Here is a 16,582-nt window from a genome sequence, read left to right as displayed (position 1 = left end):
GGGGAGACATGTAATTTATGTAACTTTATTATTTCRTCTTTTATAATACATTCAGTTCAAGAACAGTCTACCAAGCTTAACTAAAAACAAGGCAAAAAATACAAGTGAGTTGTGTGGCATTGTTTTATGAACCCGTCTGAGGGACTGGGACTAGTGGGGCAGATACAAAAGTCATGTATAGAACTGCCAACTTGTCTGGCAAAGGGAGGAGTCAATAGTTGAAATTCTATACATTGCATTTTTATCTGTAACATTCTAAAATGTTGCACCCTCTTGAATAAGCCCCAGTTGTATGGGTCACCTTTTGCTCTSCAGGTGGGAATATACATTTTCCCCTAACCACTGATACAGGGTCATTACACTATTAAAGTTCAAATCTGATTGGGGGTACAGAAGGGTTAACTGATCCTARATCTGTGGTTAGGGGCAAATTCTGAGGCCGTTGGTCCATTGATTAGCAATAGTAAGGTCCTGAGGATTGTGGTTGAAAGTGGTTTACACCACAAACACACTCCTTCCCTTCCACATACCTTCACTCAGACACACTCCACTGATCCAGGTCAATATGTCATAGGAGCCCATTTCTGTTCACAAACACGGTTCACTTCGGTTAAACTTTCCCTGTAAGTGTACAACTGTAGGTGACTCCATACATGTATATGCATGGGCTATTGACTTAGAAATATAACAGATTGTCATATTTTTCTTTACATTATCTCAAAACATTTGAGGGACATGGCCTGAAAAGAAAGAAGTGCTGAATACCACCATCACTGAATGTTAGTTGCATTTCACAGCAGCATGATTGACATATGGATTAACAGCTCAGACTGCAGATTCATTTGAATTAGGATGTTGAGTCAGTCTAAGAGAATTTGATTATTTACAATCAAAAGCAGACAATCTCCTGGGGATGTTCACCGAAGGATTACCATTCAAAACAAATATGTTTTAAAAGAAATCAATGAAAAAAACCCTGGTCTGTTCCTTCGGGTGACAATGCATTCAGAACATTTGCCTTATTGGCCTGAGACAGACCAGTTTCAGATCGAGCACAAAGAGAGCGCTTCTTTGATGTGACAGGGCGTGAATTAAGTTCAATCCTTCACTTTGAACAAGATACCACGTGCACGAGACCGTGTCTGTAATGCAGCTGCAGTATGCAAGCAGTCCAGTGTTATGATGCTCTAAATATCCCTATGGCAAACACTAAGTATCATACGCCAACATTATATATATTTTTTTACACATTTGATCATTTTATATTCTTTAATATAAAAAAAATAAGACTTTGATATCTGTTGAGTGTAGTAGACCTTCCTAAAAAAAAAAAAGACAAACACTCCCATGACCACTCATCCCCCTCTCCGCCAGGTGCAGTGCAATTTCAATAACAAAGAGAAAACAGCCTGCCTTCTTTTCTTATCATACAGACAAAGGCCAATCAGGCAGGGCAGTCGTTCCCTACTCCACATGCAAAAGTAAAGGGGAGGAGAGAAGGAGAAAGAGGGAGGGGGGGGCAGTGGGGAAAGATGGGGTCTTTTTGACATCCCTGCAGCCCCCACTCCTCCCAGCCCATTTCCAGTCCAATTCTGGGAATAAATTAATAAGCGTTCACACAATAGCATAGGTCAGGTGGTGAGTGAGTGTGTACATGCGTGCGTGCACGTGTTTGTGTGCGAGAGAGGTTAAGGAGAAAAGTGATGGTCAGAATGTGTGTTTAAGTACACGTGTTATACGAAGGGAACCCTTGTCTGTGTGTATCAGTATGTGTCTGTGGTGAATTAGTGCAGTGAGCGGAGATCCATTTTGCAGTTGCAGGGGAAGGACGGTGAGTGGGAGGTGGGGGACACTGAGGTGGGGGTACGAGATGTGTCGTGGCACGGCGGGCGTGGGCCGGTTAGAAGCGGATGAAGGTGGCATCGATCTGGCGTACGGTGGGCAGCGCCAGCATGATCTTCCTGCGGTATTGGGGGTCCTTCTGTAAGGGGTTCCTCTCCAGGTACACCGTCTCCAGGGCTTTGGAGCTCTTCAGCTCATCCAGATCTGACCAGTTCTCTATCTGATTATCATTCATCTGGGGGGGGGGCGGTAGAGATTTCATATATGACATAACTTCCCAATCTGCAGCCTTGGACATATGTATTTCTCGAACAACTGACAGTGATTTACTTAAAAAAATTACTCATCCATGCTACATCCCTCCTTTCAATCTCTCCTTCCCTCTTACCCAGAATTCCTGTAGGTCTGTTAAATGGCTGATGTTTTCAATTTTCTTCACCCGGTTGGCTGCGATGTCCAGAGTTGTCAGCTTTTTCTGTATGTGGACAAACAGCATAAATTGAGTCACCACTTTAAATATTTTCAAGTACTTGCTATTAAACTWGTGTGCAGACATGTTAAGTCATAATTTTACAATAACTACAGTTGAAGTCAGAAGTTAATGTATTTGGCTAAGGTGTATGTAAACTCAGTTTTTCACAATTCCTGACATTTAATCCTAGTAAAAAGTCCCTGTCTTAGGTCAGTTAGGATCACCACTTTATTTTAAGAATGTGAAATGTCAGAATAATAGTAGAGAGAATGATTTATTTCATTTTATTTCTTTCATCACATTCCCAGTGGGTCAGAATTTTACATGCACTCAATTAGTATTTGGTAGCATTGCCTTTAAATTGTTTAACTTGGGTCAAACGTTTTGGGTAGCCTTCCACAATAAGTTGGGTGAATTTTGTCTCATTCCTCCTGACAGAGCTGGTGTAACCGAGTCAGGTTTGTAGGCCTCCATGCTCGCACACTTTTTCAATTCTGCCCAAAAATTTTCTATGGGATTGAGGTCAGGGCTTTGTGATGGCCACTCCAATACCTAGACTTTGTTGTCCTTAAGCCATTTTGCCACAACTTTGGAAGTATGCTTGGGGTCATTGTCCATTTGGAAGACCCATTTGCGACCAAGCTTTAACTTCCTGACTGATGTCTTTAGATGTTGCTTCAATATACCCACATCATTTTCCTACCTCATGATCCCATCTATTTTTGAAGTGCACCAGTGCCTCCTGCAGCAAAGCACCCCCACAACATGATGCTGCCACCACCGTGCTTCACGGTTGGGATGGTGTTTTTCGGCTTGTAAGCCTCCCCCTTTTTCCTCCAAACATAACAATGGTCATTATGGCCAAACAGTTCTATTTTTCTATCATCAGACATTTCTCCAAAACTACTATCTTTGTTCCCATGTGCAGTTGCAAACCGTAGTCTGTTTTTATTTTTTTATTGTGGTTTTGGAGCAGTGGCTTCTTCCTTGCTGAGCGGCATTTCAGGTTATGACGATATTGGACTCGTTTTACTGTGGATATAGATACCTTTGTACCCGTTTCCTCCAGCATCTTCACAAGGTCCTTTGCTGTTGTTCTGAGATTGATTTGCACCAAAGTACGTTCATCTCTAGGAGACAGAACGCGTCTCCTTCCTGAGCGGTATGACGGCTGCGTGGTCCCATGGTGTTTATACTTGCGTACTATTGTTTGTACAGATGAACGTGGTACCTTTAGGCATTTGGAAATTGCTCCCAAGGATGAACCAGACTTGTGGAGGTCTACAGTTCTTTTTCTGAGGTCTTGGCTGATTTCTTTGGATTTTCACATGATGTCAAGCAAAGAGGCACTGAGTTTGAAGGTAGGTCTTGAAATACATCCACAGGTACACCTCTAATTGACTCAAATGATCAGAAGCCATGACATMATTTTCTGGAATTTTCCAAGCTGTTTAAAAAGGTACAGTCKACTTAGTGTATATAAACTTCTGACCCACTGGAATTGTGATACAGTGAATTATAAGTGAAATAATCTGTCTGTAGACAATTGTTTGAAGAATGAYTTGTGTCATGCACAAAGTAGATGTCCTAACCGACTTGCCAAAACTATAGTTTGTTAACAAAAAACGTGTGGAGTGGTTAAAACGAGTTTTAATGACTCCAACCTAAGTGTATGTAAACTTCCGACTTCAACATGTTCATTTATTTTTCTTTAACTAGGCAAGTCAGTAAAGAACAAATTCTTATTTACAATGACGCCTACAACGGCCAAACACAGACAATGCTGGGCCAATTGGAAGTCCCATAGGGCGGCACACAATCACGGCCGKTTGCCATACAGCCTGGATTCAAACCAGGGTGTCTATAATGACGCCTCTAGCACCGCCTCTAGACACCCCCCCACCCCATGTAAATCGCACATTATTATTTTTAGATTAAAAAAAACCAAACATACATTGTATAATCTACCTGCAGTGAAGCCGCTAAACATTTACATCAAGTCATCTAGCAGACTCCCACCACATTACTTCATTAGGGATCCATAAATATTGCATTCCTGCTCTAATTTTATTGGTCGCCATGGCAACGTGCATGGCCCTACAGTTGTGCAGGTTGCCGTTGACTCACGTTGTTCTCCAGGCCCTCGATGACCTCGATGCCATTGTGACTCAGGTAGAGCTCCTTCAGGTTGACCAGACCCTGCAGACCCTCCATCTTGGTGATGCGGTTACTCTGRAGGAAAGACGACAACACAACATCCACTTGTCTTCAATATTGTACCGTCTTCATGAGTAGATGTACTTGCTACTGAGTAGGGTCACTAAACACAAGCATTTGCGTGTTAGGAATGCTGCAGTCTATTTCTCGTTGTCCCACTGAACACAAAACTGAAGACTGAGGAAGTCACACACACTATTAAGCCACTGTGTTTTTGTGTACCTGGATGCTAAGGACTGTCAGATTGTGTAGGCCCTCCAGATGCTGAAACTGCGTGATCTTGTTGGTGCCCAGAAACAGACTCGTCAAAGAGGACAGCGAGTCCAAATTCTCAATTACCTGGAAACACAAAAAGCCACACACACGCGTTAGATCAATCAAGTCTTTGCGGCAACAATGACTCTTTCTGTTCCAAGTGGCTGCCAATTGAGAGACGTGTAGATTTGGAGTAAGCAGAGCATAAGTGTAAAAAAACATTAAGAACACCTTCCTAATATTGAGCTGCACACCACCTCAGAACAGCCTCAATTCATCTGGGTATGTACTCTACAAGGTGTCGAAAGTGTCCCACAATTGTGTCAAGTTGGCTGAATGTCCTTTAGGTGGTGGACCATTCTTGATACACACGACAAACTGTTGAGCGTGAAAAACCCAACAGCATTGCAGATCTTCACACAAACTGGTGCGCAGGGCACCTACTACCATACCCCATTCAAAAAGGCACCTAACTCTTGTGGTCTTGCCCATTCACCCTCTGAATTGTACACAAACAATTCATGTCTCAATTGTCACAAGGCTTAAAAATCCTTCTTTAACCCATCTCCTCCCCTCCGTCTACTCTGAGGTGGATTTAACAAGTGACACCCCTAGAGACTTTTTCCACATTGTAATTTAACAAAGTGCGATTAAATTATCTACAAAATACCCTGTCAAAGTGAAAGATTTATTTTGAAAAATAATTAAAGTGGAATGAAAAATACGAATATCTTGAATGGATAAGTATTCAACCCCGAGTCAATACATAGAATCACCTTGGGCAGCGATTACAGCTGTGAGTCTTTCTGGGTAAGTCTTAAAGCTTTGCACACCTGGATTGTACAATATTTGCACATTATTATTTTTTACAATTCTTTAAGGTCTGTCAAGTTGGTTGTTGAAGTCTTGCCATAGATTTAAGCCGGTTTAAGTCAACATTTTAATTAGGYCACTCAGGAACATTCAATGTTGGTTTGGGAAGCAACTCCAATTYATTAGGTACACCCATTTAGTACCRTGTCGGACCCTTTGCAGCCAGATCAGCCCGGAATACGTTGGGACACAGCGTTCAAATCGTTGCTCAATTGGTATCAAGGGACTTAACTTGTGCCAGGAAAACATTCCACACACCAATTCACCACAGCCACGAGCCTGTACCGTTGACAACAGGCAGGATGGGTCCATGGACTCATGCTGCTTACACCAAATCTTGACTCTCGCATCTGCATGTCGCAAAACAAACCGGGATTCGTCGGACCAGGAKATGTTTTTCCACTCAAATTTTCCAGTGTTGGTCATCGCGTGCCCACTGGAGCCCCTTCTTCCTGTTTTTAAGCTGAMAGGAGTTGAACCCGGTGTGGTCGTAACAGCCCATCCGTGACAAGGTTCAACAAGTTGTGCAAGCCGAGATGCCGTTCTACACACCACTGTTGAGCTGTGTTTTCCCACAGGACCGCCGCTGACTGGATGTTTGTGTTGCACTATTCTCGGCAAACCCTCGACATTGTCGTGCATGAAAAGCCCAGAAGTGCGGCCGTTTGAGATACTGGATCCTGCGTGCCTGGCACCGATGATCATACCACGTTCAAAGTCGCTTAGGTCATTCGTTTTGCCAATTCTAACGTTCGATTGCAAGCCATGGCCACGTGACTATAGGAGCAATCAATTTTCGTGAACGAGGTGGTGTACCGAATAAAACCAGGCCACAGTGTAAATTTGGCCATGTGTTTTAGGCTATTGTCCTACTGAAAAGTTGAATTAATCGCCCAGTGTCTGTTGGAAAGCAGACCGAACCAAGGTTTTCCTCTAGGATTTTGCCTGTGCTTAGCTCTATTCCATTGCTTTTTATCATAAAACACTCCAGTCCTTGCCGATGACATGCATACCCATAACATGATTCAGCCACCACGATGGAAAATATAAAGACTGGTGCTAAGGGATTTGCCCCAAACATGACGCTTTGTATTCAGGACATGAAGTTAATTTCTTTGCCACATTTCTTGCAGTTTAGTGCCTTATTGTAAAAAGGATGCATGTTTTAGAATATTTTTTTCTTTTTACTCATTTAGATTAGTATTGTGGAGTAACTACAATGTTGTTGAACCATCATCAATTTTGTCCTATCACAGCCATTAAACTCAGCCATTCTGTTTTAAAAGTCACCATTGGCCTCATGGTGAAATCCCTAAGCGGTTTCCTTCCGTTACGGCAACTGAGTTAGGAAGGATGCCATCCGAAGTGTAATTAATAACTTACATGCTCAAAGGGGATATTTAAATGTTAAGCTTTTACAAAAAAAGCAGACAAGTCACATAATAAGTAGCATGGACTCTATGTGCAATAAGTGTTTTACATGATTTTTGACTGACTACCTCATCTCTGTACCCCACACATACAGATAATTGTAAGGTCCCTCAGTCGAGCAGTAAAATTCAACCAAAGACCAGGGAGGTTTTCCAATGCCTCACAACATTGCACACATTGAACGTCCTGTTCAGCATGGTGAAGTTATTCATTACACTTTGGGTGGTGAATCAATACACCCAGTCACTACAAAGATACAGGTGTCCTTCCTAACTCAGTTGCAGGAGAGGAAGGAAACCGCTCAGGGATTTCACCATGAGGCCAATGGTGACTTTAAAACAGAATGGCTGAGTTTAATGGCTTTGATAAGAGAATAATAGAGGACAGATCAACAACATTGTACTTACTCCACAATACTAACCTAATTGACAGAGTAAAAAGAATGAAGCAGAATAAAACATTCCAAAACATGCATTCTGTTTGCAATAAGGCACTAAAGTAAAACTGCAAAAAATGTGGCAAAGAAATTAACTTTATGTCCTGAATACAAAGCGCTATGTTTGGGGCAAATCCACAACACATCACTGAGTACCACACTTCATATTCAATCCCACCGCTGTCAATTGTTTTGGGGTGGCAGGTAGCCTAGTGGTTAGAGCGTAGGGCCAGTAACCAAAAGTTTGCTGGATCGAATCCCCGAGCTGACAAGGTAAAAATCTGTCGTTCTGCCACTGAACAAGTGTTCACTGTTCCCCGGTAGGCCGTCATTGTAAATAAGAATTTGTTCTTAATTGACTTGCCTAGTTAAATAAAATAAAAATATATATTTTAATATATATTTTGAAGCATGGTGGTGGCTGCATTATGTTATGGGTATGCTTGTCATTGGCAAGGACTAGGGAGTTTATGATAAAATCAACGGAATAGATCTAAGCACAGGCAAACTCCTAGAGTAAAATCTGGTTCAGTCTGCTTTCCAACAGACACTGGGAGATGAGTTCACCTTTCAGCAGGACAACCTAAAGTACAAGGCTAAATATACACTGGAGTTGCTTACCAAGACCACATTGAATGTTCCTGAGTGGCCTAGTTACAGTTTTGCCATATGTATTCCTAACATGTATTGACTACTTATCTAAATCAAGATATATTAGTGTTCTATTTTTCATGATTTCTTTACAATTGTTACAATCGTGTAGATCATTGACCAAAACAAAATACAATTAAATACCACTTTGTAACAGAAAATGTGGAAGAAGTCAAGGGGTGTGAATGCGTTCTAAAGGCACTGTACATTTTAAAAGCTGATGGAGATTTGCAGAAAGAACGGACAGAGAGAAGCAGGTGAGTAATGGCTGGTAGGGGATGCGGCGGGAAGATCACAGCTGTCACATKATTATTGGATGAGGCACTCATTGTGATATGACATCACACTGTGTTTGATATTCTATTTGTAGAACACAGAGATGCATTCTGTGCTTAGTCAACGATTTTGATATGACAAAAAGACCAACAGTATTTCCCCCCCCAAAACTGTGAATAATCGCCAAAAAGCAATGAGTTTTCATCTCTGCATACAAATTCTAAGCATATGTAATTGGTCGCACATGCCCTGTAACCCCTGACCCTTGGCCTCTGTCTCACCCGGATGCGGTTAGAGCCCAGCTCCAGCATCTCCAGGCCGGTGAGATGGTCCAAGTTGGCGATGTGACTGATCTTGTTGTGCAGCAGGAATAGCTTCTTCAGCCCCGTCAGACGCTCCAGACCCTCCACCTTCCTCAGCAGATTGAAGGACACGTCCAGCTGGCTGGAGATCAGAGTCAAAATACATTCAGGTTTAATTCAACTTTACAGAGGAAACATTTTGTGCAAAATAGCACATGGAGTAACAAAGTTCATTCAGTTCTGTCAGTGTAACTGAGAAGAGGAATGCACTTAATGGTTAGTAAAAGCTGGTCATCGAGGCAACTGCAAGGTCAGCTGATAGGAAGGGAAACACTGGTGTGTATGCATGCATTTATGTACAGTACCAGTCAAAAATTTGGACAAACCTACATTGTAGAATAATAGTGAAGACACCAGAACTATGAAATAACACATACTGAATCATGTAGTAACCTAACAAGTGTTAAATCAGAATATATTTTAGATTCTTCAAAGTAGACACCCTTTGCCTTGATGACAGCTTTAAAACACTCTTGGCATTCTCTCTCAACCAGCTTCGTGAGGAATGCTTTTCCAACTGTCTTGAAGGAGTTCCCACATATGCTGAGCACTTGTTGGCTGATTTYCCTTCACTCTGCAGTCCAACTCATCCCAAACCATCTCAATTGGGTTGAGGTCAGGTGATTGTGGAGGCCAGATCATCTGATGCAGCATTCCATCACTCTCCTTTTTGGTCAAATAGTCCTTACACACCCTGGAGGTGTATTTTGGGTCATTGTTTCACTAAGCGCAAACTAAATGGGATGGCGTATCGCTGCAGAATGCTGTGGTAGCCATGCTGGTTAAGTGTGCTTTGAATTCTAAATAAATCCCAGACAGTGTCACCACAAAAGCACCACACACCATCACACCTCGATGTTTCACGGTGGGAACCACACGAGATAATTCGTTCACACGGGGGTTGGAACCAAAAATCTCAAATTTGGACTCAGACCAAAGGACAGATTTCCACTRGTCTAACGTCCATTGCTCATGTTTCTTGGCCCAAGCAAGTCTCTTCTTCTTGGTGTCCTTTAGTAGTGGTTTCTTTGCAGCAATTGGACTATATGAAGGACAGATTCACGCAGTCCCCTCTGACCAGTTGATGTTGAGATGTCTGTTACTTGAACTCTGAAGCATTTATTTGGGCTGCAATTTCTGAGGAACTTATCCTCTGCAGCAGAGGTAACTCTGGGTCTTCCTTTCCTGTGGCGGTCCTTCATCATAGCGCTTGATGGTTTTTGCGACTGCAACTGAAGAAACTTTCAAAGTTCTTGAAATTTTCAGGATTGAATGACCTTCATGTCTTAAAGTAATGATGGACTGTCGTTTCTCTTTGCTTATTTGAGCTGTTCTTGGCATAATATAGACTTGGTATTTTACCAAATAGAGCTATCTTCTGTATACCACCCCTATCATGTCACAACACAACTGATTGGCTCAAACGCATAAAGAAGGAAAGAAATTCCACAAATTAACAAGGCACAACTGTTAATTGAAATACATTCCAGGTGACTACGTCATTAAGCTGATTGAGAGAATGCCAAGAGGGTGCAAAGCTGTCAAGGCAAAGGGTGGCCATTTTGATTTCTTCAGTATTATTCTGCAACGTAGAAAATAGTAAAAATAAAGAAAAACCCTGGAATGAGTAGGTGTGTCTACACTTTTGACTGGTACTGTATGGGTCAGACTCACTCCAGTTCTGTGAGGGTCTGCAGGTTCTCAAGTTTGCGGATTTGGTTGTCGTAGAGATCCAGCTCCTTCAGAGTCACTAACGTCTCCAGGTTCTCAATGTTTTTGATCAGGTTCTGCCTTAGAGAGAGCGTCTGGAGACACGCAAACATTTAGCATTAGTTAATCTAGTCATTCTGTTTGTGCAGACAGTCTCCTTTACTCCAGAGTGATTGTCATCTATGTTTTCTATAAATAGCATTATGATGTTTTAAAAAATAATACTGTATGGGTGAAGGCCTGACAGTAGTCAACCTACTGACCTTAGCCTTCCTCAACACCTCCAATCCCTCAATCTTCCCAATCCTACAGTGGACAAGATCAACATCCTGTGAAGAGAGGTAGGTGTGTTAGGTAGAGAACTAAATTGGAACAACATTTATAATTGTTATGGCAACACTAATTCCCATCCCTCCATCACCTCTTCGTCTGGGTCCAAGGTTATGGTATCCATATCAACGGGAGACTCCTCTTTAACTGTGTACAAAGAGAAAGACATTTCAAGAAAGTGATTTGTAACACAGCATCTAGGCCTAACTAGGAGTAGCATGTACTAGCTACAACAGTACAAAATGTTCTCAAATCAAATTGTATTCGTCACATGCGTCTAATACAACAGTGAAATGCTTACTTACAAGCCCCCAACCAACATTGTAGTTTAAAAAAATATACACATAAGATTAAGATGAAAGTAACAACTAATTAAAGTGCAGCAGTAAAACAATAGCAAAACTATATACAGGGCGGTACCAGTACAGAGTCAATGTGCGGGGGCACCGGTTAGTTGAGGTAGTATGTACATGTAGGTAGAGTTATTGAAGTGACTATGTATAGATGACAACAGAGTAGAAGCGGTGTAAAGAGGGGGTGGGGGAGCAATGCAAAAAGTCGGAGTAGCAATTTGATTAGGTGTTCAGCAGACTTATGGCTTGGGAGTAGAAGCTGTTTAGAAGCCTCTTGGACCTAGACTTTGAGCTCCGGTACCGCTGCCATGCGGTAGCAGAGAGGACAGTCTATGACGACTAGGGTGGCTGGAGTCGTTGACAACTTGTAGGGCCTTCCTCTGACACCGCTTGGTATAGAGGTCCTGGATGGCAAGAAGCTTGGCCCCAGTGACGTACTGGGCCGTACGCACTACCCTCTGTAGTGCCTTGCGGTCGGTGCTTGGACCATGTTAGTTTGTTGGTGAAGTGGACACCAAGGAACTTGAAGCTCTCAACCTGCCCCAATACAGCCCCGCCGATGAGAATGGGGGCGTGCTCGGTCCTCTTTTTTCCTGTAGTCCACAATCATCTCCTTTGTCTTGATCATATTGAGGGAGAGGTTGTTGTCCTAGCACCACATGGCCAGGTCTCTGACCTCCTCCCTATAGGGTGTCTCGTCATTGTCGGTGATCGGGCCTCCCACTGTTGTCATCTGCAAATTGAATGGTGTTGGAGTCGTGCAGTCATGAGTGAACAGGGAGTACAGGAGGGGACAAAACACACACACCTGAGGGGCCCCTGTGTTGAGGATCAGCGTGGCAGGATGTTACCTACCATTACCACCTGTGAGGAAGTCCAGGATCCAGTTGCAGAGGGAGGTGTTTAGTCCCAGGGTCCTTAGCTTATTGATGAGCTTTGAGGGCACTATAGTGTTGAACACTGAGCTGTAGTCAATGAATAGCATTCTCACATAGGTGTTCCTTTTGTCCAGGTGGGAAAGGGCAGTGTGGAGTGCAATAGAGATTGCATCATCTGTGGATCTGTTGGGGTGGTATGCAAATTGGAGTGGGTCTAGGGTTTCTGGGATAATGGTGTTGATGTGAGCCATGACCTGCCTTTCAAAGCACTTCATGGCTACAGACGTGAGTGCTACGGGTCAGTAGTCATTTAGGCAGGTTAACTTAGTGTTCTTGGGCACAGGGACTATGGCGTGTGATTGAGATTGAGATTGCGTCATCTGTGGATCTGTTGGGGCAGTATGCGAATTGGAGTGGGTCTAGGGTGTCCAGGAGGATGCTGTTGATGTGTGCCATGACCAGCCTTTCAAAGCACTTCATGACTAGATGTGAGTGCTACAGGGTGGTAATCATTTAGGCAAGTTACCTTCGTTTCCTTTGGTACAGGGACTATGGTGGTCTGCTTGAAACATGTTGGTATTACAGACTCAGACAGGGAGAAGTTGAACATGTCAGTGAAGACACTTGCCAGTTGGTCAGCGCATGCTCGGAGTACACGTCCTGGTAATCCGTCTGGCACTGCGGCCTGTTTAAAGGTCTTACTCACATCGGCTGCGGAGAGTGTGATTGTACAGTCGTCCGGAACAGATGGTGCTCTTATGCATGTTTCAGTGTTATTTGCCTCGAAGCGAGCATAGAAGTTCATCTTGGGCAGGTCGTGGTTGTTCTCAACTGGCCTACCTGGTTAAATAAAATATAAAAATAATTTTGCTTGTCTGGTATGCTCGTGTCACTGGGCAGCTCTCGGCTGTGCTTCCCTTTGTAGTCTGTAATGGTTTGCAAGCCCTGCCACATCTGACGAGCGTCAGAGCCAGTGTAGTACGATGCGATCTTAGTCCTRTATTGACCCTTTGCCCGCTTGATGGTTTGTCTGAGGGCATAGTGGGATTTCCTATTAACTTCAGGGTAATTTTTTATTTCACCAGGTAGGCCAGTTGAGAACAAGTTCTCATTTACAACTGTGACCTGGCTAAGATAAAGCAAAGCGACACAAACAACAGAGTTACACATGGAATAAACAAACGTACAGTCAATAACACAATGGGTTAGAGTCCCACTCCTTGAAAGCGGCAGCTCTAGCCTTTAGCTCAGTGCTGATGCTGCCTGTAATCCGTGGCTTCTGGTTGGGCTATGTACGTACGGCCACTGTGGGGACGATGTCGTCGATGCACTTATTGATGAAGCCAATGACTGATGTGGTGTACTCCTCAATGCCATCGGAGGAATCCCAGAACATATTCCACTCTGTGCTAGCAAAACAGTCCTGTAGCTTAAAATCTGCTTCATCTGACCAATTTTTTATTGATCTAGTCACTGGTGCTTCCTGCTTTCAGTCAGATTCACATCTAAATAWTTTTTTTTAGTTTGTGCCAACTGAGCATGACTTGACACTATACCTGAGTATAACCTTACCCTGTATACTTGCATAACATAATAATAATATTTAATTTGCAGAGCGCATTTCCCACATTCAATTCACATAAGGTAGCAAACAAAAACAGCATTGATTCATAAACAAGTAGAAAATAAAGTCACAATACATCAATACATTACCTACTAATGCAAAAGAGACTTCATGCAAATTAAGTGATCAACCATTAATAGCTAGCTTGCATAGGTAGGTTCTCAGTTAAGTTTTAAATTAGGAAATTGAAGCTGCCTCCTTGACATGTACAGGTAGGCCCCACCTGTGGCAGGAGGCTGGTTCAGGTCTACCTCCCCGTTGATGCTCTTCCTCCTGGTATCATCATCTCCTGACTCCTCTGACTCTCCCTTCCGATCCACTGCACACAGAACAGATGGGAAGGAACAGCCTGGGTCAGTTCAATGTAGTTTGAACATTATCACAGTTGTAGCTATGGATGAGTCATGAAAACTAAAACGCCCATGTAGCAGGCTCACATGATCTGCCCTGCTTTTCTATGGATGGCTGTCTGCAAACTACTGCTAGCTGATCAGTAGCATGTTCATAAGTAGAAACGTGTTCATACTTAGCTAAACCTTGTTTTGAAGTTAGCTATATACAGTAGCTAGTAAGGTTATTTTCGTATGTGTCTGTCTAACAGTTTGATTTTAGATGTTGGAAGAATCCGACAATATTGAAAGCAACATTTCCACGCTAGCTGACTGGCCAGCAAGGGCCGACCAACCAGCTAGTAGAGTAGCTTGATAGACCAATCACCATGAGATGTTCCCACTTCAACTACACTCAGTTGCTAGGCTAACTTGCTTTAAGTGGATGAGTCGGTCAATATTTGTTAAATAGCTAATGTTAGCTAACTACAAAAAAACATAGGATGACATTTACCTAGKTACAGAAAAAACATGTTAGCTAGTAATAGTAGCTAGATAAATGCTAGCGAACGTAAACAACTTATTATTGAATGACATCGCCACCAGTGGCAGTAGCTAGCTAACAAACAAGCTAGATAGCATGTCCACGGAGGGAAGGGCAAAGCAGCACAAAATAACATCCCCTGCAGCATGCAGTTGTGGGGGGGTTCAATAATAAATAGGTAAATATATATTTAACCACCCTCATGAAAAACTATTTGTGATGCAATATTTTAAATTATCACTCACCTTCCATCTCTTGAGGCTCTCCAACAGACAGGGTAGCCATATTTGTTTCCCGATAACTCTGCCCTTTTTCATTGACATTCTCCTCAGCCAATCAGGAGGCTGCATGTTTGGTGCGGGCTCTGCCTTCAAAAGGGGTTTGTCACTGACCACAATAGATAATTTATCCCTTTGTTAGCGATATTCAAGATCACATTTGAATCCCGAAAATATAAAGAAAGACAAAACATGAATGTTTAACATGGAAAATATAAGAACTGCGACACTATCATAAAGAGCAGTTTAGTTGCACTTTTTGACCACAGGATGGTGCCAATCACACATATTCCTGCACAGCAGCACGCCACAATCACACCTGCACAAGAGGACATAAATAGCCCTTCAACAAGGGCAGATAAATAAAATAAGAATAGAGTGTTCAAGGGACGGTCATCCATAACCAGAAACATACTATAGGTGGATGGTGTATATTTTCAAAACAATGAGTTGATGTACTTAATCTACTTCCCTAGTAGGTGTCATGAATTTCCTTTCATTAATCTGATGAATGTTATTTACCTAATCAACTAACTATGTTTAATTGTTACCGATTAAATGAATCATGTAACAATTAACTCATTAGGAATTTGGGGCACCACGAGAGCAATTGTTTAAAGAGTTACCCGAATTAAATCACGTCCATCAAAGAGTCAAAACAGTTCATCCTAACCTCGTATCATATCATCATTCTGAACAGTCGTAATCTCTTGCATCTGCGAAAAACCCAGCCTTATGTATGATTCAGTACTACACATATTGGTTTAGTTATTTATTTACTAGCTAACTAAATGATAACACAGGATAAACATACACACATAATACATTAGAAACAGGTCCCTAGCGGACTGACACAATATGGTGGCTTTTTATAAAAGACATGGAGAGGGCGAGAGAGGGACAGAGACATAATACTTTGGTACATTTATAAACTACTCTCACAGTAATCATATACTTTGCACATGAACCGCCGCCCGTTTGGAGTAAGCCAAGCCTTCTTTGAAAGGGTTTGGTTGGGCCTTTCCACGGCACGCTTGTAATGCTCTGATTGTCCAAAAGCCCCCCCCCCCCCAGTCTCTTCTACTGTTGCTCTCCTCTGCCGTCGCCTGGAATCCAGCGACCCGTCGTGTAGTCCTGAACAGAACAGAGCGCACTCTGCTTCCATTTGCTCTGGAAGATGATTATTTGAAGATAGGCTAGCCAGCCGTGTCGATGGTTCCCATTGGGTGATGAGAGTAGTAGAATACGGTGATTCGAGAAGAGTTGTAGAACAGGATGGTTTGAAGAGTAGTAGAATGGTCCCACTTCAATTCGCTTTTCTAGAAACTTTACTTAGGACAGCTAATCAGCCGTATCAGTGATTGTCCGTGAAGTGATATTATTGTCTCTACCTCGTGTTGAGATTTCAGCGTTCAAACCACTTTGGACGTGACCTGTAGCTACACCCCTCTCTGGTCTGAATGTTAATTTCTTTACCAATCCTTTTATGCACTCTGGTCGAAAGGGACTGTTCCGTCAGGCTGACACACTCTGATCTCACTCGGGGCGTGGCTACTTACTGTGCAAAGTTTATAGAAAACAAATGATCTCTTATGGCTACAAAAATCACATCCCTATCTTAACAAAAACACRTTCATCCTTTTCATATTTCATGCACAACGTAAAGGATGGAGACTTCGTACATGTAGTGTATATACTTTCAAGTTACAGTATTTCCTTCA

At 42.6% G+C, this 16,582-nt stretch overlaps 1 protein-coding gene across 1 annotated transcript; it reads right to left on the bottom strand.

The window, feature by feature from the left end:
* Positions 1-1,261: 1,261 nt before the first annotated feature.
* Positions 1,262-14,907, bottom strand: ppp1r7 (protein phosphatase 1, regulatory (inhibitor) subunit 7). The gene is made up of 10 exons (XM_023977465.2): positions 14,829-14,907; positions 13,934-14,029; positions 10,947-11,002; positions 10,789-10,854; positions 10,490-10,620; positions 8,735-8,897; positions 4,754-4,870; positions 4,442-4,546; positions 2,231-2,317; positions 1,262-2,077 (listed from the first exon to the last, which is right to left on the bottom strand). Exons 1-10 carry the CDS (start codon positions 14,866-14,868, stop codon positions 1,901-1,903), a joined length of 1,038 nt encoding a protein of 345 aa, XP_023833233.1. The 5' UTR covers positions 14,869-14,907; the 3' UTR covers positions 1,262-1,900.
* Positions 14,908-16,582: the final 1,675 nt, after the last annotated feature.

The sequence above is a fragment of the Salvelinus sp. IW2-2015 genome, linkage group LG32 (assembly GCF_002910315.2).
Source record: "Salvelinus sp. IW2-2015 linkage group LG32, ASM291031v2, whole genome shotgun sequence".
NCBI lineage: Eukaryota > Metazoa > Chordata > Actinopteri > Salmoniformes > Salmonidae > Salvelinus > Salvelinus sp. IW2-2015.
The sequence above is the reverse complement of the archived record's forward strand: the minus strand, read 5'-3'. Positions and strand labels throughout refer to the sequence as shown.